General features: G+C 46.3%; 1 protein-coding gene across 1 annotated transcript in view; it reads right to left on the reverse strand.

Annotated features, from left to right (window-relative positions):
* LOC122807962 (chromodomain-helicase-DNA-binding protein 4-like) overlaps positions 1–27,755 on the reverse strand; it is a 1,347,878-nt gene that overhangs the window by 80,246 nt on the left and 1,239,877 nt on the right. Inside the window, exon 32 of the mRNA XM_044078994.1 lies at positions 7,287–7,482. Coding sequence (XP_043934929.1) covers positions 7,287–7,482 — 196 coding nt within the window. The remainder of the gene's footprint in view (positions 1–7,286; positions 7,483–27,755) is intronic.

Genomic DNA, 27,755 nt, shown 5'->3' on the forward strand with positions numbered 1-27,755 from the left:
AAGGGATTGACCGGTGCAGCTGACCTGATTGGTGAATCAGAAGATCTGGCACTGGGTCCAGATGCCACGGCTGCACCAAAAGGTGATGATGGAGGAACGGGAACCAAACTTGTCGAGGCCAGTAAGGGGCAATGAGAATCAATTTGGCCCTCAAAACGGTAGCTTTGTGGATCACCTGAGGGATCAGAGGAAATGGAAATGGAGGAAGGCATAAAGAAGTCCCTGGGGCCAATCCTGGGTTAGAGCGTCTCTGGGGGGATGGCCTGATAGAGGGAAGAGGCTGAAGAAGTCTGGACATTCGCTGTTTTGGGGAGTAGCAAAAAGATCGCAACATGGACGACCCCATTCCAGAAAATTCCGCTATAGACTGCTTGAGAGACCACTCGTGAGGCATGAGGATAGCTCTGCTCAATCTGTCCGCTATAATGTTGGTTTTCCCAGGGATATGCGTTGCTACCAGAAACCGATGAGAGGAGATCGCCCATTGCCAAAGTCTGAGCGCTTCGACACAAGGGTAGGACTTGGTTCCGCCCTGTTTGTTGATATACCAAACTACAGACATGTTGTCTGTTTGGACTGCAATTGTCCCTACGGGAAGAAAGTCGTTGAGGGCTTGCAACGTTAAAAGCACTGCTCTCATCTCCAGGACATTTATGTGCAGATGGTACTCGAACGGTTGCCACGACCCATGAACCATCCTGCCCTGATAATGACCCCCCCACCCGATCAGGGAGGCATCCGTGGTGACAGTGGCTATCGGGGACGGAGGTACAAAGCACCTGCCTTGGTGAACCTGAGACGATGTGGTCCACCAAGTAAGATGCTGTTTGCATGTCTGTGTCACCAGAATCTGGTGACGCATTGGAAGTTGCTGGTATGACCACTGTGTGAACAGCATCCACTGAAGGAGGCGCATGTAGAATCGAGCCAGGGAAGAAGAGTAATGGCCGCAGCCATGAGACCTAATACCTTTAGAACCATTCTGGCCTGTATTTTCTTGTTGGCCAGAATGATCCTGACATGAGTCTGAATGTCTGAAACTCTTTGTTCTGTAAGGGTAGCTGACATCCGAACAGTGTTTAAGTTTGCGCCTATGAAGGTAATAGACTGGCAGGGCGATAAGGATGACTTTTCGAAGTTTATTGAGATGCCTAAATGAGAACAAAGGTCTATTGTGTAATCCCTGGCTTGTATAAGCTGATGCCTGGTGGTGGCTGACAGGAGCCAGTCGTCGAGATACGGAAACACCTGGAATCCTTGACGCCTCAGTTGAGCCGTGACCAGTGCCATGCATTTGGTGAACACTCTGGGGCTGTAGTGAGACCAAAGGGCAGGGCTCTGAACTGGAAATGACCGGACCGCAGCCGGAAGCGGAGAAATCTTCTGGAGCGTCTGTGAATTTTGATGTGATAGTACGCATCCTGAAGATCTATTGAGCACATCCAGTTGTCCTTCTGTAAGAAGGGCAGAATTGACTGAAGAGTGACCATTCGGAATCTTGTCTCCCTCACAGACTTGTTGAGTCTGCTGAGATCCAATATTGGTCTCCAGTCTCCCGTCTTTTTGGGGACCAAAAAGAACCTTGAGTAGATTCCGGGCTCTGAATGGTCTGTTGTAACTGGCTGAATGGCTCTTTTTTGCAGTAGTTTTGAGACTTCTAACTCTGCAATTTCCCTTAGACCGGGTGGTACATCTGGAAGGGAATTTGAGGGGAAAGGACTTCCCTCGAAAGGAATTATGTAACCCTTGGATATGATCAACTGTACCCATCTGTCTTGAGTGAGGGAATGCCAGGCTTTTGGGTACAGTGATAATCTTCCCCCGACTGCCTCCAAGGAGGGACAGCCGGGCAACACCTCAGGGATGTTGAAAGGGCTTGTCAGAGAGAGGCTCCCTGTTTCCCTGGTTCTTCGGACCCCTCTGCCTCTAGAGCGCCTGTTGTTGTTACCCCCTCTGCCTCTAGGGGTAAACTGACCACGTGAATCCGGCGTGACTCCTTGGGATTTACGGAACCACATCTTCCCACCCTTCTGTCCTTTAGGATAAGGCCTAGAAGGGGTGGAAAAACGGACTCCAACAGCAGAAAGAGTCTTGCCGTCTTGCTCGCACCTGGTCAAGGTTTCCTTCACCTGAGGGCCAAACAAAGCTGACCCATCAAAGGGAGAATTTGTGAAGGACGCCTTAAAGGGATCCGCAAAATCACATAGCCGCATTCAGGCTTGGCGTCTAAGAGCCACACCTGTGCCTGCGGCTCTACTCGCTCCATCCGCAGCATAAGATATTAGCCGCATGGAGGAGTTAACAACGGAATTGAGGGTTCCTAGCTGCGAAGCAATCTTTTCTTGAGCCCCTGCAGCTGTAGGATCCTGAACTACTTCTCCCAGCTCCTTCAGGATATCTCTGGAGTCTGGTGAAGTGACAAAGATAATTCAGCGAACGCATAGCAAAGGTCGCTGAGGAAAACATCCGCTTGCCGTACCTATCCATGGTCCTAGAGTCCTTATTAGGAGGATGGACAGGCATGGAAGGATCTGCAAGTTCCTTTTTGGTGGCCGCAGCCACCACCATGGCATCAGCGGGGACACCTTTGGTAAGGAATTGTTTGTCACCGGGCAGTGATAAATTTTGAAGGCCCCCTAGGGACTGGCCCTACACAGTCCGGAGCTGCCCACGCCTTCGTGCAATAACCTGCATAAGGGGTCGAAGGCGGAGACACCCAGGAGGTGGAGGGCCGAGATCCAAACGCCTCTAGGTATACTGACTCATCCTCAGAGGGATTGTTGGTGGGCCAGTTTCCCCTCTGTTTCAGAAGTTCTAGGATGTCTGAGAAGGAGACATCCTCAGAGGGGATCTAGGGGATCCCTCTGACTCATCAAAGTCAGTATCCAGTGACAGACTCGGGGAGTCTACATGCTTCCTCTTACAAGTCCTCTTCCTAGGAGGATCTCCAAGCAACAGGAGAAACCTCGGAAGAAGGGGAAATTCCCAATGGGGAAACCTGAGGCGGAGGATCTCTGGGACCTGTAGCAAGAGAAGTGGCAGAGATGTCAACAGGTACTATAGAGGGAGGAGCTACGGAACAGACTGCTGACTGATACCAGTGGCCAGTACACTCCATCACTCAAATGCTCCCTCCCAGGCAGGTCCGAGAGAACCCGCTCAAGAGCTAGGAACTCTCCAGGGACCACCGAAGGGAAGTCTCTGAGGCAGATGTCGGAGCCGAGCTCACCAAGGCCGAGGCTCCAAGGGAAGAGCGGGCTCGGACAAGGGTCCGATGCCACTCACCCCTCGGAGGAGACCATGGAAGCCCGACCACGAATCCCTCTAAGGAAGGTCTCAAGAGGAGATAAGAGTAGAGGCTGAAGGAACAGAAGGGGTATCCGCCCTCCAGCCGTAGCAGTAACCATGCCGAAGACTCCAACTCCAAGCTCTGGGGTAGAGTTGAAGGAGGAACTGTAACGGGTGTGGACCAACAGTCGCCTGCTGAGACGGACTGTGTAACATTTGGGCCAGTACCTGTGACTTGAGTAATCTACTGACCACTCTCTAGGTCATGATCTGACAACCTGGATGACCTTGAAGATCGGCTCCGATGGCTCCGTCCGATAAAAGAGGTGAAGTCGAGCCGAAAGTATCGGCTCCAAGGAAGGAGACCTCGACCTCTTCCTGGAATGAGCCATTGGAGCCGATACTATGGATCCTGTCGGAGCCGACTTCTCGAGCCGACAGGAAGCTCGACGTGTCGGCTCCAGCCGAGCCGATACAGCCACCAAAGTAACGGTGTCGGAGCCGATCGGAGCCGACACCGATGCCTGTGCCACATGGGTGTCGGAACCGATCGGAGCCGACATCGACGTGGTCAAAACAGATTCGCACCGATAGCCATCGGCGCCGAAGCTTTGTCAATCCAGAATCGGCTCCAGCCGGAGCCGATCTCGACTCAATCGAAGTCGGGCCGAGGCCGCAGGCTTAGATACAGAAGCCTGGGCCTTGGCAGGTTTTGTTGATTTTGGTGGAGCCGACTTAGCCGGAGAGCCCTCCGGCTTAAGAAGGCCCCTAAGAATCAACTTATTACGTCTCTCCTGCAGGACTCTCTGGCTGAAGGAGTGACAAATAGCACAGGAGTCCTGCAGGTGAAGAGGGCCCAGACAATACAGGCAAGAAGTGTGACCGTCTGTCAGAGACATCTTCTGACAGCACGAGTCACACTTCTTAAAACCCAAGACCCTCTCCTTAGACATGGTGCTGAAAAAACACAACACACACACACACAACACCAGTCCAAATTAACTTATACAAAATACCAAAAAGGTATTCTATAAAATCCAACACACACACACCCTAACAGGGGGGGGGGGGGTGGGATAGGGAAAATTTGACTAACAAAAAATTAAAGGAGACAGGGAAATTCTGTCAGAAAGGGTAGATTATAAAATTAAACTATCAATAAAGGAGTTTATGACTAAAAGGGGCTTAAATATCACAAAAGTGAACAACTTACCAGGAGCTGGTAAAAAGAAGACCTCCTAAGCGAAGCGGCAAATGAGATCTGGGTACTTACCGCCTTGCATCATGGGATATGGGGCTGCCTCGAGCTGGTAAAAGTGACTCTCGAGCTTTAGCAAGTGCCGAGTCGGAGCCGAGGGATCGGCTCCGAACCCATCAAGCAAGAATGAAGGGGAGATTGACAACTTAACATCTACCATTCAGCCAGAACATTGGCACACATTCTTGTGAGGCTTCTATATCTTTAAATTGGAGCAATAAAAGGAAGCATACTTATCAACACAAGAAATCTGGACAAAGCCAGAAATAAGGATACAAACGCCCCAAAATAAGGACCGATTTAAAATATTCCTCCTATAAACTTAGAGAGTTGCTAGAATGACAGATTTTCCATTTGTAAAAGCCGATAAGTCTGACACTCAAATGACTGCCATTTAAGCAAACTCAATCCTGTACAATTTGCCAAAAAAAAACACAAATTTTACAAGGAACAGACCAAAAATATGCAAAAATCTGGACATTCTGTGAAAATCTGGACAGTTGAGAGGTATGAAGTGAAATGCAGTGCAATAGCTGAAAAGTGGACCTTTTCAATAAAAGGCATAAGCTAGAAGCTCCTACAGATTCAGGAAAGAGGTGTGGAGTGAACTAATTACTCAGCTCAGAGGTGCATCACAAAGATAGCCTGCTCCATTTAGCCAGGTAAGACTTCATAGTGTTTGGCTACATGGGCTCCTGAAGAAAGCAGATCACCTTCAGGGAGAAGGGATATCAGTCTTGTACAAGGTTGAGATCATCTGTGCAGTCAGTTTGAGGATCGTAATGTCAGAGTGCACTAGGGATTCACTTTGTAGTTTTTTTTTTGGAGTGCAGTTGGGAGGAAAGTGCACAGGTCCTTCCTAGCCCATTTGCACCACCTGGAATAACACCATTTTGTAAGCACATTTCATAACTATTCACTCTGGTGCAAAAGGCCAGTTGCTGCCTATCACTCATTACGTTGAGGGAAATAGAGGTGAACTTTAGTTTTAAAGAATTCTGCCACCAAGGTGGAGTCGTATGATTCCTAACCTATTGCTAGATGCTTAAGGTGCTCAAAAAAAGCTGAAACATTTTGTACTGTTTTATATCACTTTTAGTAAAAGTCTTGCAATATTAACATACCTCAACATTACAATTCTCTCAAAGAAGTTGTTGTATCTTTCGGCTTTTCCTGGTTAGGGGCCGCCACAGAGGAACTCTGGTCTGCTAAATGATTGGCAGTAGATTTTTACGTACCGACTTGCCAGGCCTGACGCACAACCTTCAACGCCCATTCACGCATGTCTCCACACAGAAGACGCTTTAGCTGAGAATCGAACAGGACAACGTCTTACTGTGAGGCGACAACGCTACCGCAGCATCACCACCGCAGCATTAAATATTTAGGTGGAATCTGTCTTGACATCATCTGTGGATAATTTCTGGAATGTCAGACAAAAAAGTCTGGAGTCATCAATCCAAATCCCTAAATAAACAAGTAACCTCAATACACAGTAAAAAAAATATTGGAAAAAGCCCAGAACGTTCTCAATGTTTTCACATCAGCTAGTGATGGTCGATATGGCAATATTAATGACTATATATTTCAGGGGCAAGTCAGAAATGAAGATAGAAGAGTTCAGACTCTGATTTCCTGCCAGACAGCCTTGGGGTGAGATGCAACCTTGGATCCCCTATACATTACTCTCTGGCCAGAAGACAGTCTGCAGTTTATCCACATCCACCTTATGAATGTCCAACAGCAATGACCTTTTTGATGAACGCTGGTAAGATGTATGTTTGGGGAAGAGTTGCAAAACTCACACTATACAAAGATCTATTAGGAACAGATTTGTGATGGATGCCACTTCTCAAAAAAGTAAATCTTCTGCAGCAATCCGTCCTGTGATACACCTCCCCCTATGGACGTGTCTCAAACTTCCACCTACAGGAGGAAAGGAAGAGATTCTCAGAATATTTCTGCCCTTCATCTGTACCCAGAGAACTGTAAAACCCTTGTAGGAAATACAAGGGTTGCAGTGGTAATTTGGCTAGATACAGATGTTGAAATACTGAGAAAGACTGAGCTGCTAAAAAATAGAGTTATTACCCAACTCTATAAAGTAAAACACAAACAGTGAGACTAAATCAAAAAGACAAAAGAAAATTTCAAGACAAACTCTGATGCATTCCATTGTAACTAAATATACATCGTAATGAAGAAGTGGAGATATGGCAAGCAGAGGGGATGCTAGGATGAAAACAGCTACTCCAGGAACAGAGTGGCCCTAGTGCCAGTGGCATACTTACCCTACAGTACAAAGAATGTCTACAGCACACAGGACACTGATGCAAGTGCTACAGTCAGAATTAAACTGCGAACCAGTACTGCTAAGTTCAAGTCTGGAAGTGACACCAGGTGACAGATACTGTCCCCTAGGGAAGAACCCGAAATGGACACCAATCGTCAAGTAGTTTTACACATTTTACAATGCAGTTTTTAAATTAAATAACATGATTTTTCTTTAAAAAATGTATGCGAGCTCTACAGCATGCAAAAACTGTAAACATGAAAACAAAATGGTCAGTTAGAAAAAGTTAACTGTATATGGAGACCGAATATGCAAAACCTCATTCTGACAAGAATAGTGTTAGCAAAATAAAACAAATGAATGGGTAAATGAATCAAACGGTGTCAAGATTAATAAAATTAATGTCCAGTTTACAGCTTCTATCCATCTACATATTTTGTTTCTCACCTTTATGTAACACTGCGTTAGCTGGTTTATTCCCAGCCATAGACTCCTTTGAAAGGTGCTGATGAGACTCTGCTAAGCATTCTACCTCAGCAAAGCGTGTGTTAAGTGCCATAGAAGGATGTGAAGGGTCCTCAGACATATTCAAATAGGCTGCACGGCGAAGCTGTTCTTCAATTACCAATGCTTGCTCCAGAAGCTGTAGAAAACAAAATGCAATCACTGATTATGACAACTACCCCCAACAGCAAAATTTCCATTAAATACAACTTGCCCTATGCCTTGATCTGGAGAGAACGCCATCTAATGGGACAAGAAATGTACAGTTGTGTACACTTACCATAAATGTAGATGTTGAGTGTATTCACTGTTGCAGTCATCACACTTGGGTTATCCTGCCAGGGGTAGCCCTCAGTCGGCCCGAATACCAGAGACTTAGTATTTCTGTGTTGGTTGCTATCGCTCTAGGACTGAAGTCAGGTCGTCAGTGGTATAAAATCAGGCAGCCAACACCATTACATCAGTTTTTCTTGCACCAACTGTCAGGAGCCCTCAAATAGGGAGCTAGGTTATGGTGGAAGAACACCACCAGTAGAAAGTAAATACCAAAAATTCCCTGTAAGGAGTGAGGAAGAGAGATTGAGAGAGGGGGACTAGGGGGATGGAGGGAAACCAGGACTAACAGTAAATACACTCAACATCTACATTTATGATGTGTACACAACTGTACTATGTTCATGTTTCACTGTTGCAGCCATCACACTTGGGTTGATTCCCAAAGCTGAAGAAAAGGGTGGAGGCAGTCAAGACTGTGGCTAGGATGCCCTGCAAGACCGTGGTTGCAAATCCTGTCCTGGATTTGGAGAAGATAGGCAGGTGGTAATGCTTGGTGAAGGTATGAAGGTATGAACAGAAGTCCATGTTGCAGCCTCCAGGATGTCCCTGGTAGGTACCCCTCTGAGGAAAAGCTACAGAGGTGGAGGTTGCCCTGGTGGAATGCATCCTGACCGCCATAAATGGCAGTTTCCCGTGGTGTTTGTGGCAGAAATGGATGCAGTGTGATATCCATTTGGAGATAGTTTGTTTGGATATGGCCTTGCCCTCTGCCCCTACTGCAAAGATGACTAGCAATTGGTCAATTTTCCTAAAAGATTTAGTCCTATCCAGGTAGAATCTGAGCTGTCTGTGCACATCTAGAAAATGCAGAATTCTTTCCCCCTTGTTTTGTGAGTGAGGGGAAAAAGGTGGACAAATGAACTGATTGGCTGAGAGCCACACTGGACACCACTTTAGGCATGAAAGTTGGGTTAGTCCTGAGGGAGACCCTGTCAGCATGGACCCTGTCAGCATGGAACATGATGAAAGGCTCTACAGCCATGAGTGCCTGTAGCTCAAACTCTTCTAGCTGAAGTGATGGCCAGACGCAAGGCTGTTTTACAAGAATGGAAGATTAACTCTGCTGAAGCTGCATGCTCAAAGGGGGGTAAGTGTGAGCTTTTCCAACACAAGCTGGGGTACGAGCTCTTCTGGCTGGCCCTAAATTGCTAGCCCCTCTTAGGAACTATTTGATGAGACGATGAGAGAAGAGAGGTGGATCTGTGCTGTAATGAGCAGAGATGGCAGGGGCATGAATTTTAATAGAAGAGAAAGATAGGCCCTGTGTAGTAGGTCTGCTAGGTAATCCAGGATGAGAGGTAGGGAGGGCTGTGCTGTTCCAGCTCCTTTAGCCTGGATCCAGGTGCAACACCTTTTCCACTTGTCAGCATAGGATTTTCTAGTGCTGAGGCATCTGGCCACATGTATTACATCCAGGACTTGTTTTGCTTCGGCTGGCAGCTGGAGGAGAGGTCAGAGAATAAGCCAGGCTGCCAGGTTCAGGGTCTGCAATTGTGAATGCATGCATCCTCCATTCGTCTGGGTCAGGAGTGTTGGGATCTGAGGTAGATGCCATGGTGGATAGGGTGACAGGCTGTGCAGCAGTGGGTAACCAGTGCTGGTGTGGTCAGTCTGGGGCAATCAAGATTGCCCTTGATTTTTCCTCCCTTATTTTGAGCAGTACCCTTGAAATTAGTGGTAGAGGGGGAAATGCATAGATAAAGAGATTTACCAATTGGAAGGATAGAGCATCCACTTTCTAGGCTTTGCTGCGAGGTTCCCTGGTGCAGAATTTGCTGAGCTGGCAATTGTTGTGGGAGGCAAAGAGGTCCACCTTCGGGGTGCCTTATTTCTGGGTTACAAGGTTGAAGGTTCTGTGGTCTAGTTGCCACTCAATGCGGGTCTAGCATTTTTCTGCTTAAGTTTTCTGCCAGAGAGTTTTGGGAGCGTGGCAGGAATTGTGCTTGCAGGTGAATTTGCATGGCTGAAGCAGTGTGAGAGTTCCTTTCTGCTTGTTGCTATACCACATCACTGTGGTGTTGTCTGTTTTAATCAGTAGAGGCCGTGGGGGCAGTAGGGGTCTGAAAGCTGAGCGTATTGAACAGCTAGCAGCTCTTTTTGGTTGATGTGCAGATGTATTTGGGGCTCCACTGGCCCTGAATGTACCTGCCGTCCAGGTGTGCAACCCAGGCATAATCTGATGCGTCTGTGGTTAGGGTCTGGGCAGCGTAGGGTTGTGAGAAGGGAAGACCTTTGTGGTTGCATGCTGCTGCCCACCAAAGAAAATCTTTCCTTACACAGGGTATCATAGGTAGGATAGTTTCCAGGTCCTGAGTGTGTTGACACACAAGGCTTTTTAGGTACCATTGTAGTTTCCTCATATGCAGTCTGGCACATGGAATGAATAGAATGCAGGAGGCCATGAACCCTAGAGCGTGCAGGATTTTCCTTGCGGATAACTGGGTTCTGGTGGCTAGTAGAGAGAAGCAGCCTGGCAGGGTAGGCTTGTTTTTTGGAGTAAGGAATGACCCTGGGATGCTATGTCCAGGCTTGCTCCCAGGAATACAATTTGAGTGGGGACTAGTTTGGATTTCTTTTCATTTATAATATACCCAGGGAGGTCAGTAGGTCCTTTACATAGGTCAGGTGGTGTAACAGCTTTTCCTGTCTGCCTGAATCAGGCAGTCGTCTAAGTAGGGGTAAATTTGAATATTTTTGTCTGCAAAAAGCAATGGCTGGAGCCAGGCATTTTGTGAAAACTCTGGGAGCAGTGGATAAGCCAAAGGGAAGCGCAGAGAACTGAAAGTGCATAAATCCTGCCCTGAAACATAGATATTTCCTGCAAAATTCCCTGACTGGGATGTGTAGGTAGGCCTCTTTTAGGTCTAGGGTGGCTAACCAAGCATCTTTGGAAAGCAGGAAGAAGCTGCTGGAGGGTAAGCATTTTGAATTTTGGTATCACCAGGAAGGTGTTTAGAATTGACAGATTGCGGATTGGGCACCAGGTACCCTCTTTTCTGGGTACCAGGAAAAGCCTGGAATAGAAACCTTGGCTTATCTGGTCTGCAGGAACAGGTTGTATTGCCCTCAGAGAGCAGGGAATCTACTTGTTTCTGTCCTCTGGGAACCCTATTGGGGTTGGCAGAGTGTGGAAATAAAATTTGTATCCCTGGGACACTGTTGAGGACCCATTGGTCGTTGGTAATAGAGGCCCAGTTTTTTTGCATGGGAGGAGAGTTTTCCTCCTAGGGGCACAAGCAGGTGGGCAGAAGTAACGGGTGGAGGTGTAAAGTCATTGTGAGTTCTTTCCATAAGGGGGGTGGGGCTTAGCACCCCCTGTTTTTGAAGAGGACGAACTCCATTGCTTAGATCTCTGCATTCCCTGGGACTGCTGTCTGGGGGGTCTGCTTCCCCTAGGTCTTCTGAGCTGGCCTGGAGGGGGCCGGAAAGGACCAGTGCTTGGAGGGGCAATGCCTACTGAACCTCGGAGGCTGGACTTGTAGAAGACTAACTGTCTGCATAGACTTAGCTTTTTCTTGCATCTTTAAGACCTCATCTGCCTTGGAGCCAAAAAAATTGTCTTTGTACAATGGTGCGTCCAATAGTTTTGATTGGACATGGTCTGGCAAGGTCTGTTCCTTAAGCCAAGCATGCCTTCTAAGTACAGAAAGTACAGTTGTGTACACTTACCATAAATGTAGATGTTCAAGTGTATTCACTATTGCAGACATTACATTTGGGTAATCTGCAGGCAGGTTGCCCTCAGTCGGCCTGATTAACAATGTTTTGGGTCCTGTGTCGGTTGCTGTCCCTTCTTCCACGATGTCAGGAGTATAAAACATGCAGCCGATGCCATTACATCAGTTTTTCTTGCCCCAGATGTCAGGTGTCCCCCAAATGGTGAGCAAATAAAATTAAACGCACAAAAATATAGCTCCAACCAAAAGCAAATACACCAAAAAGGCTTTTTAAGCATAGTAAAAGAAAGTAGAGGTATAGTCAGAGGAAAACAGGGGGCTGGAGGGAGGGTAAAGTACAGTTTTGTAACTACCATAAATGTAGATGTTAGAGTGTACACCCTGCTGCAGTCATCACACTTTGGGTTATCCTGTCATTAGGCAGTCCCCGCAGTCGGCAGGAATTCCAAAGTCTTGGTCAGGCGTCGGTTGCTGTCGCTTCTTCCCTGACGTCAGTGCGCCAGGGGTATATATATATAATGCATCAGACACCATTTTCTTCAGTTTTTCTTGCCCCAGATGTCAGGTGCCCCCAAAAAGGTGGTCAGTAATTAGTACCAATTTAAGAAATTTTAGCACAAACACAAAAACCCTCCAGCTATAAGCAAATACATCAGGAAGGTATTGTAGAGATTTAGCCAGTTAGATCAGAGGGGATGGAGGGAGGGTAACCTGGACTGCAGCAGGGTGTACACTCGAACATCTACATTTATGGTAGGTACAAAACTGTACTATGTTCACTGTGTTACCCTGCTGCAGTCATCGCACTTGGGTAGAATCCCAAAGCTAAGGATGGGTGGAGGAGTCAGAGGGTTAGAGGAGGCTAGAAGGCCCTGCTGAACTGCAGTGGCAAAGCCAGCTCTAGTCTTGGAGTAAAGTGGTAAGTGATGGTGTTTGGTAAAGGTGTGTACTGAACTCCAAGTTGCAGCTTCAAAAATCTCCTTGGTTGGAACCCCCCTGAGGAAGGCTGTAGATGTAGCTGTTGCCCTGGTAGAGTGGGGCCTAATGGTAGCAGGAACTGGTTTTCCGTGGTGGGTATAGCAAAAACGAATGCAATGTTCTATCCATTTGAAAATGGTTTGTTTTGATATAGCCCTCCCTTGTGAAGCTGTAGCATAGGATACAAAGAGCTGGTCAGATTTTCTGAAAACCTTAATTTTATCCAAGTAGTAACGAAGTTGCCTGCGAATGTCCAAGGAATGCAGGAGTCTTTCTCCTTTGTTCTGTGGATTTGGGAAGAAGGTGGGTAAGTGGATGATTTGCTTTAAAGCCACACTGGAAACCACCTTAGGCATGAAGGAAGGATTAGTTCGTAGAGAAACTCTGTCTTGATGGAAAATGAGGAAAGGTTCCACTGCCATTAGTGCCTGCAGCTCTGAGACTCTAGCTGAAGTTATTGCTAGCAGCATGGCAGTCTTCCATGATATAAACTGTAGATCTGCAGAGAAAGCTGGTTCAAAGGGAGGTAGCGTAAGTTTTTACAAAACAAAATTGAGGTCCCATGTTGGTGTAGGTGCTCTCCTGGGGGGCCTAATGTTTTTTGCCCCTCTGAGGAACTGCCTTAGAAGAAGTGGATGTGAAAATAAGGGTGGATCCGTGTTGTAGTGGGCTGAAACAGCTGATGCGTGGATTTTAATGGAAGAAAAAGAAAGTCCTTTGTGCAATATCTCAGTTAAATACTGTAGAATCTGAGGCATGTGAGGCTGAAGTGTGTTTTGGCCTTTAGCTTGGTTCCAGGTGCAAAACCTTTTCCATTTGTCCGAGTAGGCCTTCCTGGTGCTGGGCCTTCTAGCTTCCAGAATAACATCCATAACTGCTTTGGAAAGAGGAGCTGGCTGGATGCTTAGGTGATTTGCCATGCAGCCAGGTTTAAGGTTTTGAGCTGGCTGTGTAGAATCTGATTGTTTTGCTGTGTGAGCAAATGGGCAATTTTTGGTAAAATCCAAGGTGGGCCCTGGGTCATATTCCTTAATAGTGGGTACCAGTGCTGGCATGGCCAGTCTGGGGCTATGAGCATCAGTCGTGGTCTGTCCTTTCTGACTTTCAAAAGCACCTTTGTGAGGACAGGCAATGGAGGGAAGGCATATACTGTCAGGTTTTTCCAACTGAATGAGAGTGCGTCCACTTTCCAAGCTTGATGGTGAAGTGTCCTTGTACAAAAATGTTTTTTTTAGCTGATAGTTTTGGGGGCTGGCAAACAGGTCTATGTCTGGAAGGCCCCATTTTTGAGTTATCATTGCAAATACTTGTGGATCCAGTTTCCACTCGTGGGGATCCATGATGTTTCTGCTGAGGTAGTCTGCCAATGTGTTCTTTTTTCCTGGCAGGAATTGAGCTTGTAACTGAACTTGGTAAGCCAGTGCTGTGTTCCACAAGGTCATTGTTTGCCTGCATACAGAGTAGGAGTGTGTACCCCCTTCTTTGTTTATGTACTACATTACTGTGGTGTTGTCTGTCCTTATTGTAAGTTGTCCTGGATGTAATAGGCTCTTGAAAGCTGTCAGAGCATTCTGTACAGCTAGCATCTCTTTTTGACTGATGTGCAGATTCCTTTGATCCGCAGTCCATACGCCTTGAACGCACTGTCCTGCCATGTGTGCCCCCCAGGCGTAGTCCGATGCATCTGTTGTCATAGTTTGCCTGGCTGGGGGCAAGGTGAAAGGCTGACCCTTGTTGAGGTGACATGCCTGAAACCACCCTAGAAACTCCTGTTGTAGGCAGGGAATGAGAGATATCATTGTGTCCAAGCTGTTGCTGTGTTGAGACCATACGCTTTTTAGGTACCACTGTAATTTCCTCATATGCAGCTTTGCAAATGGTATTAGTAGTATGCAAGATGCCATGAAGCCCAAGGCCTGCAGAATTTTTCTTGCAGGGAGTTGGGTCTTTGTTGCCATTGTTTTGAAATATTGAGTCAGTTGTAGTTTGTCTGGCGTCAGATAAGCCTTCTGGGCCATTGTATTCAAGCTGGCACCCAGGAATGTCATATTTTGTGAGGGTACTAGTTTTGATTTATTTTCATTTACTGTGTACCCCAGGCAACTTAGAAGATGTTTTACAAAATCCAGATGTTGTAAGAGGATGTCCTTGCTTTCTGCTTGAATGAGGCAGTCATCCAGGTATGGGTATATTTGAATTCCTCTGTCTGCAGTATGCAATTACTGGTGCCAGGCATTTTGTGAAGACCCTGGGCGCAGTAGATAAGCCAAAGGGCAGTGCAGAGAATTGGTAATGGGTTGAACCTGCAATGAAATGGAGGCATCTTCTGCAACTTTGTCTGACAGGGACATGCAGATATGCCTCCTTGAGGTCCAACGTTACTAGCCATGCTTTCTTGCCCAACATGGGAAGAAGCTGCTGTAGTGTTAACATCTTGAATTTGGGTACTTGTAAGAAGGTGTTTAGAATTGAAAGGTCCAGAATTGGTCTCCAGGCATTGTCCTTTCTGGGCACTAGAAAGAGTAGTAAAATCCTTGGCCTTGATCTCAAGCAGGTACCAGTTGAATGGCTCATGTCCATGAGAGCTGTAATTTGTCTTTGTGCCTCTGCCCAAAGATTTTGTGGCAGGTTTGGCATTCCTCTTTTCATTGGTAAGGTGTGAAAGTGGAATCTGTATCCTCGTAAAATTATGTCTAGGACCCATTTGTCCTTTGTGACAATGTGCCAGTTGTCTGAAAAAAGTGTGAGTTTTCCTCCCAAGGGAGCTGTCAAGAGAGTGTTGCTTGGCCAGATGAGGTGTAAGTCATTGAGTTTGCGTTCTGGTAGTTTGGGACCGGTCTTCTCCCTTCTGTGTTGCAGTGCCCCATTGTCGAGGTTTGTATTGGGCTTGTGGTTGTCCTCTGCCTCTTGGAAGTCTGTATTTACCCTCTGTGGTCTGTCAGTAGCTGGAAAGGACCAATTTTTTGCTGGCCAATTTCTGCTGAAGCGAGGGGGCTGTACCTGTAGAAAATCTTTGACTGTCTGCATAGACTTTGCCTTATCCTCCATTTTCTTTACAACGACTTCTGCTTTAACTCCAAATAGAACATCCTGCTGTAAGGGAGCATCTAGAAGCTTTGCTTTAACATGATCAGGCAGAGTTTGTTCCTTTAACCAAGCATGCCTACGTGTAACAGACCCAGTGACAGCTGCTCTGCAGGAAGCCTCCAAAGAATCAAACCCACATTGTAAAGTATGTTTGCCCATCTGTTCAGTTGCATGCAACAGATCCTGCATTTCTTTCAATTCAGACTGTTGAAGGAGTGTGCTATTTTTTTGTTTTAACTGAGACATTAGAAATTGCTGATATTTTAGCATGTGAAATTGGCAATTTAGTGCTCTCATAGCTCGAGTGGCTGAGGTGTAAACTTTTTTCCCCCACCTGTCGAGTGCTCTGGAGTCCCTTTTAGAGGGTACAGGATTTTTTGCCATAGAAGCCTTAGCCCCTTTTGGACCCTGGTCTCTGGATCAGCAACAGGGCTTTTAAGCAACAGGGCTTTTATAAAGGAATTTGTGGGAATCAGGCACTCTATAGTATCTGTCTGGCTTGGCTGGAGCAGGAGGCAGAGAATCTGGGTTCAAACTAGATTCTAGGTAAACATCAGCCACAATGTCTATAACTGGGGGGATGGCAAGAGGTCTGTGCTGGGGGAGTAAAAGAAACTCAGAGCCTTTTCTTTGAGTCAGAGTAGTCCTGACCTTCCCAGTGAAAATGTTCCCTCAGTGTGTAAAGTTTCCCCAAAGGAATAGTCTTCAGGAGGAGAAGCTGAGGGAATAGAATGCTCAGCATCAGAATCTTCATAAGGGGAGAAGGAGTAATCTTGGTCCTCAGAGGAGCCTGAGGAAATAGATACTTGTTCAGAGGAGGCATAATCTTTCTCTTGTCTAGGCCTTTTGTCGGGTGGGGGTTGGGAAACCCTGATTAGAGAGATCAAATCTTCAGCCATTTTAAGCATCTGTTTCTTAGGCATGGGGCCTTGAACTGGAGACTGAAGTGCAGTCTTTTTAGGTTTAATAGGAGTCTTAAGCTTAGGATACGTTTTTATGGTGAGCGTCGTCGGTCTGAAGACGCCTTCAGAAACCGAAGGTGTTTCTGCAGCACCGACATCTCTTTCTGCAGTGTCGTTGGTAGGGGCTAAACAAAATGGCTGCGTCGGCCTAGCACTCTCCGCCAAAGGCTCCAAAGTGGTCTCTGGTTCCAAATCTGCAGTAGTCAGGGGCTGCGTCTGTGCCTCACTGAAGACCGGTGAACCGGAGACTTGGGTCTAGGCTACCTGTCCTTATCCTTGCGATTTTTGTGCACGCCGTTAGTCGGTTGCTCCGACGGCATTGTGTAGTTAAATTTTCTACCGTAGTGTCGTGCGAAATCAAAGCGTCTTTTTATAGTACGCTTATTAAACCTAGCACAAAAACAACAACCAGTGATGACATGGTCTGGGCCTAGGCAAGGTATGCAGTAAAAATGAAAATCCTTATGAGGTATTTGCTTTCCACAAGAAATACAATTGTTAACTTTTTCTGACAACGGTCTGAGGCAAGAAAAGTTTCCCCAACGGGGTACTTAGCTTTATTAAGACTTCGGATCTGAAATTCGACTTTGAAAATCTCAGGAGTCGGCTGACCGGCACTTGCGAACTGCTTCTGCTTCGGGCACCGCGCGGCAAGAAAGACTGAAGAAAATGGCGTCGGATGCATTATATATACCCCTGGCGCACTGACGTCAGGGAAGAAGCGACAGCAACCGATGCCGGACCAAGACTTTGGAATTCCGGCTGACTGCGGGACCGCCTGACGACAGGATATCCCCAAGTGTGATGACTGCAGCAGGGTAACACGAACATCCAGGACTGCAACAGTGAATACACTCAAACATCTACATTTATTGTAAGTGTACACAACTGTACTATGTTCTTTGCGTTTCACTGTTGCAGTCATTACATTTGGGTAGATTCCCAAAGCTATGGTTGGGAGGAGGAAATTATACAACATTAGGACCGGCTATAAAGGCCCTGCAAGACAGCAGTGGCAAAGCCAGCTCTGGATTTAGAGAAAATTGGTAAATAATACTTGGTGAAAGTACAAACTGAACTCCAGGTAGCAGCTTCTAGAATATCCCTGGTAGGAACACCTCTGAGAAAGGCTGCAAAAGTAGATGCAGCCCTGGTGGAATGAGATCTGATTCCCTGGGGGACAGGTTTTCCATGGTGCTTATAGCAGAAATGAATGCAATGGCTTATCCATTTAGAAATTGCTTGTTTTGAAATAGCCTTCCCCTCTGCCCCAGCAGCAAATGCTACTAGCAATTGTTCAGATTTTCTTCGAAATTTAGTTCTGTCCAAGTAGAATCTAAGCTGTCTGTGCACGTCCAAGGAATGCAGAATTTGTTCCCCTTTGTTCTGTGGATTGGGATAGAAGGTTGGGAAATGAATGGACTGGTCCTTAAAGATACCCTGTCCGCATGAAAGATGATGAAGGGCTCCACTGCCATAAGGGCCTGTAATTCAGATATCCTTCTAGCTGAAGTGATCGCTAAAAGGAAGGCTGTTTTCCAAGAAAGAAATTTTAAGTCTGCAGTAGCAGCTGGCTCGAAAGGAGGTAGAGTGAGCTTCTCCAAAATAAAGTTAAGGTCCCAGGCAGGGGTAGGAGCTCTCTTGGGTGGTCTCAAGTTCTTTGCCCTTCTGAGATCTGAGATGCTGCTTGAGCAGGGGATGAGAGAAGAGGGGTGGTTCTGTGTTGTAGTGAGCTGAAACAGCTGAAGCGTGGATTTTAATAGAGGAAAAAGACTGACCCTTGTGAAGCATCTCAGTTAAGTATTGCAAAATCTGAGGTAAATTGGGCGCTGCTGTGCTCATCCCTAAAGATTGTCTCCAGGCACAGAATATTTTCCATTTGTCAGCATAAGATTTTCTTGTACTAGGTCTCTCGCCTCCAAGATGACATCCATCACAGGTTTTCTGAGGGATGCTAAGGATGAATTTAAGTGATTAGCCAAGCTGCAAGGTTCAAAGTTGGGAGCTGAGGGTGCAGAATTTGGTTCTCCTGCTGAGACAGCAAGGAAGGTGTCTGAGGCAGGTGCCATGGAGTTATTTGTGACACACTGCGCAGGAGTGGGTACCAGTGTTGGCATGGCCAGTCTGGAGCAATCAAAATCATTCTTGGTTTGTCCCGTTTGACTTTTAGCAGAACTTTGGAAAGCAAAGGCAGAGGGGGAAAGGCATAGATTGATAGTTTTTTCCAGCTAAGGACAGAGCATCCACTTTCCAGGCTTTTTTGTGGGGAGTCTTTGTGCAAAATTTGTCCAACTGGTAGTTCTGGGGGGAGGCAAATAGATCAATGTCTGGGCTCCCTCATCTGCTTGTCAACATGTTGAAAATCTGTGGTTCCAGTTTCCACTCGTGTGGGTCCATGAGATTTCTGCTTAGTCCTTCTGCCAGTGTATTCAATTTTCCTGGCAGGAATTGATCTTGTAGGTGCACTTTGTAGCTCAAGGCCGTGTTCTATAATGCCATGGCTAGTCTGCAGAGGGGGTAGGGATGTGTACCCCCCCTGCTTGTTTATGTACCACATAACCGTGGTGTTGTCAGTCTTTATCATTAATTGTCCTGGAAGAATGTGGTCCTGGAGGGCTGTCAGAGCATTCTGTACAGCCAACATTTTTTTTGATTGATATGCAGCTGCATTTGACTTGGGTTCCATTTGCCCTGAATGCATTTCCCTGCCAGGTGGGCTCCCATGCATAGTCTGATGCGTCTATTAAGGTTTGGGTGGCAGGGGGTAGTGTGAATGGTAGTCCCCTGTTTTGGTGGCAGGCCTCTGCCCACCAAAGGAACTCTAGGCGTAGGTAAGGTATGATAAGAATCATTGCCTCTAGATCCTGTGAATTTTTACACCATAGACATTTGAGATACCACTGCAGTTTCCTCATATGCAGCCTTGCATATGGAATTAGAAGAATGCTGGAGGCCATGAACTTTCCTCATATGCAGCCTTGCATATGGAATTAGAAGAATGCTGGAGGCCATGAACCCCAAGGCTTGCAGTACTTGCCTTGCAGATGACTGGGTTTTTGTGGCCACTAGTTTGAATTAGGTTGTCAAATTAATTTGTTTCTCTGGCATATGGAAAGCCATCTGGGAAGTTGTATTCCAGCTTGCTCCCAGGAATAGAATTTGTTGACAGGGTACCAGGTGTGACTTCTTTTTGCTTATGGTGTACCCCAGACAAGTCAGTACCTTTTGAACAAAGGCCAGATTCAAAAATATGTCCTGGCTTTCTGTCTGAATTAGACAATCGCCCAGATATGGGTACATTTGAATATTTCTTTGCCTGCAGAATGCAATGACTGGAGCTAGGGACTTTGTGAATACCCTGGGCACAGTAGATAAGCCAAAGGGCAGTGCAGAGAACTGAAAGTGCATGCAGCCTGCTTTGAAGCGTAGGTATCTTCTGCAAGACTCCCCGATAGGGATGTGCAGGTATGCTTCTTTTAAATCTAGTGTTGCCAACCATGCATCTTTGCCTAGCATAGGAAGCAGCTTGTGAAGAGTCAGCATCTTGAATTTCAGAATCACCAGAAAGGTATTTAGAGTAGAAAGGTCCAGGACAGGATGCCATGTATTGCCTTTTCTGGGTACCAGGAAAAGTCTCGAATAGAACCCTTGTCCCTTTTCCTCTTCTGGCACCAACTGAATAACCCCCATGCTTAAGAGAGAGGGGCCGATGCCCACTGATTTGGCGGTACATCTGGCCACCCGCTTGGTGTTGGTAAGGTGTGGACATGAAATCTGTATCCTTGGGACAGTATATTTAAAACCCATTTGTCCTGGGTAATGAGTTCCCAGTTTCTGGCCTGCAGACAAATCTTTCCACCTAAAGGAGCATTCAGTTGGGAAGTGCATGGAAATTTAAGAAGCAAGTCATTGAGATTGTTTTCCATGGGGTGGGTGGGGAGTCTTACTACTCCCTGATTTGGGTGCAGAAGCTCCCCAATGCTTAGTCTTTTGTGTCCCCTGGGACTGAAACCTGGGGTTTCTGCTATGTCTGGGTTTGGCTTGAGAAGACCTTGAAGAGGCTGGAAAGGACCAATTCTTAGAGGCCCAGTGCCTACTAAATCTAGGAAGCTGAACTTGTAAGAAATCTTAACAGTTTGCACATATTTAGTTTTATCTTCCATCTTTTTAAGAACTTCCTCAGCCTTGTTGCCAAACAGGCGGTCCTGATTTAAGGGAGCAACCAACAATTTAGCTTTAACATGATCCGAGCACGGAACCTGTAACAGCAGTCCTGCAAGAGGCCTCTAAAGAATCATATCCACATTGCAAAGTATGCTTTCTAACCTGTTCAGCAGAATGCATTAAATCCTGTAATTCTTTATTTTCCGCACAGTCAGGAATCATCATTTTCTGTTTAAGCAATCCAATAATATGTTGTTGATACTTTAACATATGAAACTGGCAGTTTAAAGCCCTAATGGCCAAGGTTGCAGAAGTGTAAACCTTCTTACCCCATCTATCCAGCGCCCTGGAGTCTCTATCAGAAGGGGTAAGATTTTTAGCAGTAGAAGCCTTAATGCCCTTGGGTCCCTGTGAAATAGTCTCTGGATCCCCAATAGAATTTTTAAAAAGGAACTTGTGTGAGTCGGGAACCCTGTAATATACGTCAGGTTTTCTCTGAGCAGGAGGCAAAGAATCAGCAGGCAAAACTAGATTCCGAAAAAGCATCAATAATGTCTAGTACAAGAAGAATAGCTAAAGGCCTATGCTGAGGCAGGAGTAAGAAATCCCTAAGCATCTTTTTTGAATCAGAAAAATCCTGGCTTTCCCAGTGGAAATGCTCCCTTAGAGTATGTAAGGTTTCACCAAAAGAAAAATCCTCTGGAGGGGAAGAGGAGGGAAGAGAGTCCTCTGCATCAGAATCCTCATAAGTAGATAAGGGCAAATCCAGATCAGAAGAATCAGAAAAATCAGAATCCTGGTCAGAAGATTAATAAACTTCAGTCCTAGGTCTCTTAGAAGAGAGAGGCTGGCTTCCCCTGATTAGAGTTATAAGATCTTCAGCCATTCTTATTTTTTTAGGCATAGAGGCCTGAGCATGCGGCCTGGGCGTCGGTTTTTTAGGCATGGTTCGAGATTTAGGCCTTAAAGATGAAGGAAGTGTCAGTGTAATATGCAAGTCCGTAGGCCTGAATACACCCTCAGAAGTTGTTTAGTGGCTCCGGACCCATGCAAGGTAGTCATCCGCAGGTTCCATAGCTGAAGCATCTTGCGGCATACCGGACTCCGAATGGGTCTTGGTAGGGGCCTGCGAATCAGAAGTAGCAGGTATCAGGGGCTGTGAAAGCACCTCACCGAGTACCAGCAAACTGGAGACTGGCTTAGAAGCGTTGTCAGCAGTTTTGGACCTCGGTGGCCTGTCTGTCTTTATCCTTGTGTTTTTTCAGAATCCCGGTAGTCAGATGGCTAACAGACGACATTACTGGATAATTAAACAGAGAACCGAAATATTTAGAGGTGAAAATATACAGACGGATAGTGAGTTGATTAAATAAAACACAAAACTGACAGCATGATACGTCGTGGTCAGGGCCTAGGCAAGGAATATAGTACGAATGAAAATCTTTGAGGTATTTGCTTTCCACAAGTAATGCAATTAACTTTTACTGACATCGGTAAGGAGCAAGAAAAAGTTTCCCCAACGGGGTACTTGGCTTTAGTGGAAGACTTCGGTTCTGAAACTCGAAAACGAAAATTTCAGGAGTCGGCCGACTGGCACTTGCGAACTGCTTCGGGCACCACACGGCAAGAAAGACTGATGTAATTGCGTCGGCTACATGTTTTATACCCCTGATGACCTGACATCATAGAAGAAGGGACAGCAACCGATGCAGGACCCAAGACTTTGTTAATCAGGCTGACTGAGGGCTGCTGCAAGTAGATAAACCCAAAGGTGATGACTGCAACAGTGAAACACAAAGAAAATCTGTACTAAGTTCGTGTTTCACTGTTGCAGTCCTTGCAAAATGGGTTGATTCTCAAAGCCCAGGAAAAAATAAAAGGGGAGGAGGAAAACCCACTGTTTAAGGATTGGCAAGGATGCCCTGCAACACTGCAGTGGCAAAACCAGCCCTGGACTTAGAAAACAAGGGTAAATTGTAATGTTTAGTGAAAGTGTGGACAGAAGTCCATGTAGCTGCTTCCAGTATGCTCCTAGTAGGTACACCTCTTAAAGCTGCTGAGGTAGAGGCTGCCCTAGTAGAATGGGTCCTAATACTCTGAGGAGGAACTTTGCCATGCTGCAAGTAACAAAAATGAATACAATGAGCAATCCACTTAGAAATGGTTTGTTTAGAAATAGCTTTGCCTTGAGCTTCAGGAGCAAAACTGACCAACAACTGATCAGACTTTCAAAAAGATTTAGTCCTGTCCAGGTAAAATCTAAGCTGTCTATGCACATCCAGGGAATGCAATAACCTTTCCCCTTTATTCTGAGGATTAGGAAAGAAGCTAGGTAGGTGGATAGACTGGTTAAGAGTCAGGTTAGAAACAACCTTAGGCGTAAAGGAGGGATTAGTTCCAAGAGAAACTCGATCCACATGGAAGATGATAAAAGGCTCTACTGCTATTAAGGCCTACAGCTAAGAAACTCTTCTAGCTGAATAGCCAAAAGAAACCGTTTTCCAGGAGAGAAACTTCAAGTCTGCTGAGGCAGCTGGTTCAAAAGAAGGAAGAGTAAGTTTCTCACGTACAAAATTGAGGTCCCAAGCAGGAGTAGGTGTCTTTCTGGGAGGCTTTAAATTGCTAGCTCCCCTGAGCTTGCAGGAATTGCCTTGTAGAGAGCTGGGTCATGATCCATTTGCTTCTCTTGAGGGAGGAATACCATCTGGGCGGCTGTGTTCAGGCTCGCTACCAGGAATGCAATCTCCCTGGTGGGTACCAATTTTGACTTCTCTTCATTGATGGTGTAGCCCAAAGAGGTGAGAAGGTTCTATACAATGTCCAAATCCTTTAGAAGTTGCTCTGGAGAGTTTGCCTGAATAAGACAATCGTCCAAGTGTACATCTGAATGTTTCTTTGCCTGCAAAAGGCAATGACTGGAGCCAAGCATTTGGTAAAAATTCTGGGAGCAGTAGATAAGCCAAATGGCAAGTGCAGACAATTGGAAGTACCTGTTCCACGCCCCGAAGTGAAGGAACTGCATGCAGCTTTCCCTTATTGTGTTGTGCAGATAAGCTTCTTTGAGATCCAAAGTCACCAGCCAGAAATCCTTGGTCAGCATTGGTAGCAACTGCTAAAGAGTGAGCATTTTGGAATCACCAGAAATGTGTTTAGAATGGACAAATCCAGAATAGGGTGCCAGGTGCCTGCTTTTATGGGGACCAGGAAAAGTCTTGAGTAGAAACCCTGGCTTGTATGTAGTGCAGGAACTGGCTCTATTGCTCCCAGGTTTAGTAAAGAAGAAACTTGCTTTACTGCTTCTGCCCTTTGAGTTGGGGGTATATCTGGGTATCCTTAGTGGAGAGGGAAGGTGTGAAAGGAGAACTTGTAGCCTTGGGATACTATTTTGAGCACCTATTTGTCGTCTGTGATGGTGAATCAGACATTTGCAAAAATGGCTAACCTTCCCCCCCCCAAAGGAAACCCTGGGCCCGCAGAGGCAGGCAGGGGAAGGCCGGAGTCACTGGGAATGCTTGCTTTAGGAAGTTTGCTTAGAATTCCCTGATTCTGAAGAAGTCTGCCAGTGTTTAGCCTTTTGAGGAGTGGAAGTCGGTCCCCTGACCTGTAACCCCTAGGCCTAGTACGACTGTTTACTAGGGTAAGGAAAAGTCCAACTCTTATAGGTTCATAGGTTCATACTAGGCTATCTGCCCTAGGGCATTTATAAGCCTAGCCAGAGTTGTGTGGCTTTCACCACCCCTTAGGTTGAAGAATACTATACCCATTAGTTTGCCGTGCCTCTGTCCAGCAGTGATACAGAGATGATCCCTGGGGTAAACCTACGATCTCCCATCCACTGGTCAAGATTCCTCTTGAACAGAGCCAGCGAGGTGCTCTGTCTCACATGGACCGGGATTCTGTTCCACAGCATAGGGAGTCTCTGGGTGATGAATCTGTCCCTCCAGCACGTCCTATGTATATCCGTGTTGAGGTTTAAGTCTCTTGCTCTGGTGGATTTGGATTTCTTGAGGTGGAGCATGTCCATTAATTCCGGGTTGGATATGGCCTTGTATGTCAGGCACAGGTCACCTCTGAGCAGACGGTATGCGACTGAATAGAGCTGAAGTTTCTTCAGTCGGGCAGCATATGGCATATTTTTGAGACCCTTTATCCTTTTGGTGAGGAACTTTTGGGGTCTTTCCAATTGCTGCAGGTGTCGGGTAAGATACATTCCGAATGGGGCATTGTACTCAATCATTGGTCTGATAAGTGAAGAGTACAGGGGAACAATGACCTCCCTTGATCTGGATGTAAATCCCTTCATAATCAGGTGGGCAATGTAGAAGGTCCTCCTAACCACTTTGGCAATGTGAGTGTCAAAAGAAAGGTTACTGTCAACTTGGGTCCCCAGGTCCCTGATAACCTCTTCTGTGCTTAATGGATTGCCACCTATGTGGTAACTTGGGGTTACCTTGTTTTTACCAAAGGGTATGACTATACATTTTTTGGCGTTTAGCTTAAGGCCATGGCTCTGGCACCAGTTATCCGTTTCTATGAGACCTCTCTGAAGGATATTTGTGTCTGATGGATTTTCAACTATGGCGCCCAGTTTGCAGTCATCTGCAAACTTTGTCAGCCACAATCCTCCTATGTTTGCCTGCACTTCTGAAAAGTAGATGCCAAACAAGAGGGGGTCCAGGACTGAGCCCTGTGGGACACCGCTTGTGACCGGCTTGGAGTCTGACATGGCACCAGCAACTCCAACCCTGTGGGTTCTGTCCTTGAGCCAGTTTGCAACCCATCTTGTGACATATGGGTTTACATTTAAGCTGGTGAGCTTTTCTATGATACCCGAGTGGGGTATTGTGTCGAAAGCTTTTGCAAGGTCAAGGTAGGCTGTGTGAACTGCCTTACCCTCATCAATGGCCTTGGTGACGGTTTCAAAAAAGTTGACCAAGTTCAAGAGGCATGATCTGCCCTTGACAAAGCCGAATTGGGTAGGATCCAATGTCTGTAGGTCCCCTATGTCTTTATTTATGAGTTCCATTATGATCCTCTCCATAGCTTTGCAGACCAGGCTTGTTAAGCTTATGGGGCGGTAATTACCAGGGTCCGTAGAAGCACAGTCTTTGTGGAGTGGGACCACAGTTGCCGTACGCCACTCTTTGGGTACGTATCCTGTGGTAAGGCTAAGATTAAACAGCAGCCTTATGTGTGGGTTTAGTTCCTCATTGAGTTTGTGTAGCACACAGCCGGGGACACCATCCGGTCCCATTGATGCTGTGTTTTTAGCTTTCGAGAGAGCAGCTCTCACCTGGGCATTTGAGATGATTGGGAGGCTACACTCTGCTGGGATAGATATTTCTCCTTTTGGGGGAGGGGAGAAATTTTCACTGAACCTGTCTGCCAGTATGTTTGAAATGTCTGTGGGTTCAGTGATTTTTGTATCATTTTGGACTAATTCTGAGCATATCTGGAAGTTTCCACCCAGATTTCTAACATAGCTAAAGAAGGCCTTATGATTGTCTTTTGAGTCCTTGGCGATTTTTCTCTCAAAGTTGGCCTTGGATGATTTTATGAGTGATCGTAGTTTTTTTACTAGAATTGATCAGAGATGTCTTCCCTTTTAGGGATTTTGCTCTATCTTGTAGTAGCTTTCTCCTCTTGTTGTAAAGTTTGTTTATGGCTGGGGTCCACTAGATCGGGCACCTGCCTTTGGTGGAAAGGGTCTTGATTTTATTTGGGATTGCTTGATCCATGCAATCCTGGAGGTGCTCGTAGAAAGCATTTGTAAGGGATTCAGCAGCGTGGGTTGTGGTTTCCAATGGCTCAGGGGCCTTGAAGGATACCACACCAGTCTTAAGAAGTGTGAAGTTGGCTTTTGAGAAGTTCTTCACTGTGGTCTTTTTTGTTGGGGGTGGGGGCGGGATGTGGATCTCCAGTGAGATTGGTTTATGGTCTGATCTCACCAATGAGGGATATACTTCCGGTGTGGAGCATTTTGTCCCCATGTTTGTGATGATCAGGTCTAGTATATTTTTACCTCGTGGGAATGGTGACAAGTTGTTCCATAGAATTTGAGTTTATGAACTCCAGGAACCTTTGGGCTACGGTATTGGGGCTTGAGTAATGTTCCCAGTCTGTCTGGGTAGTTGAAGTCACCCAATATGATGGTGTTTGGAGAGACATTTATACTCTCCAGTGTCTTCAGGAAGGCTGTGTGGGGTTCCTGAGTTTGAGAGGGTGGCCTGTAACATGCTACAAACTGTAGAGCAGTTTTGCCTATGGTTAATTGCACCTGAATGGTCTCTGATGCTTCGTGAGTTGCCATCAGCCTGGAGGTGTGGGTATCCTTGATGAATATGGATACACCCCCTCCTTTTGTGGTACGGTCCGGGTTTTGGGGCCGGAACGCATGATATGAGGTAAAACCTGATAGTGCCGGGGTGCTCTCAGGAGCCTTGAATCAGGTTTCAGTCACAGCACAGACATCGATGTTCTCCATACTGAGGAGGACTTCGAGGGCGTGCATCTTGAGATTTAGACTTCTGGCATTGAGCAGCATTACCCTTAGTTTTTTTCCATTACTCTTTTCTAGGGCGGTGGGTTTAGAATTTGAGCCTTGTCTAAAAAAGGCACTATGGGGGTGGCAAGAGCCTTTGCCAATATCCTGAAACCCAGGGGTGACAGGTGCAAGCCGTCCCTTGCGAAGCAGCGTGGCTTGTCAAGCATGTCATTCCAGGCAGACAGACACTGGATCCCCTTAGAACGACACCAGAAATTAAGCCAATTATTAAAAAGTACAGTTTTGTACCTACCATAAATGTAGATGTTCGAAGATCCACATTGCTGCAGTCCTTACATATGGGTAGTCCGCTGTCCTCGGTCGGCCCGAATACCAAAGTATTAGGCTGACGCCGGTCAAGGCACTTAAAACTGACATCAGGACGTCAGGGTACAAAAGCGCATGACCGACGTCATTTCCTCAGTCTTTTCTTGCCCCAGATGTCAGAAGGCCCTAACAAGAAAGGCCAAAGCCAAAAACCAGCAAAAACTAACCAACCACCCGTGCACTAACCATATTTACAATATGTACAACACAACCACACCACCACCTTCAACAACAGAGGGGAAGGAGGGAGGGTAAATTGGACTGCAGCAATGTGGATCTTCGAACATCTACATGTATGGTAGGTACAAAACTGTGCTATGTTCTTCATCTCACATTG

Source organism: Protopterus annectens, chromosome 8.part0 (assembly GCF_019279795.1).
Source record: "Protopterus annectens isolate FY-2018-M chromosome 8.part0, PAN1.0, whole genome shotgun sequence".
Classification (NCBI taxonomy): domain Eukaryota; kingdom Metazoa; phylum Chordata; order Ceratodontiformes; family Protopteridae; genus Protopterus; species Protopterus annectens.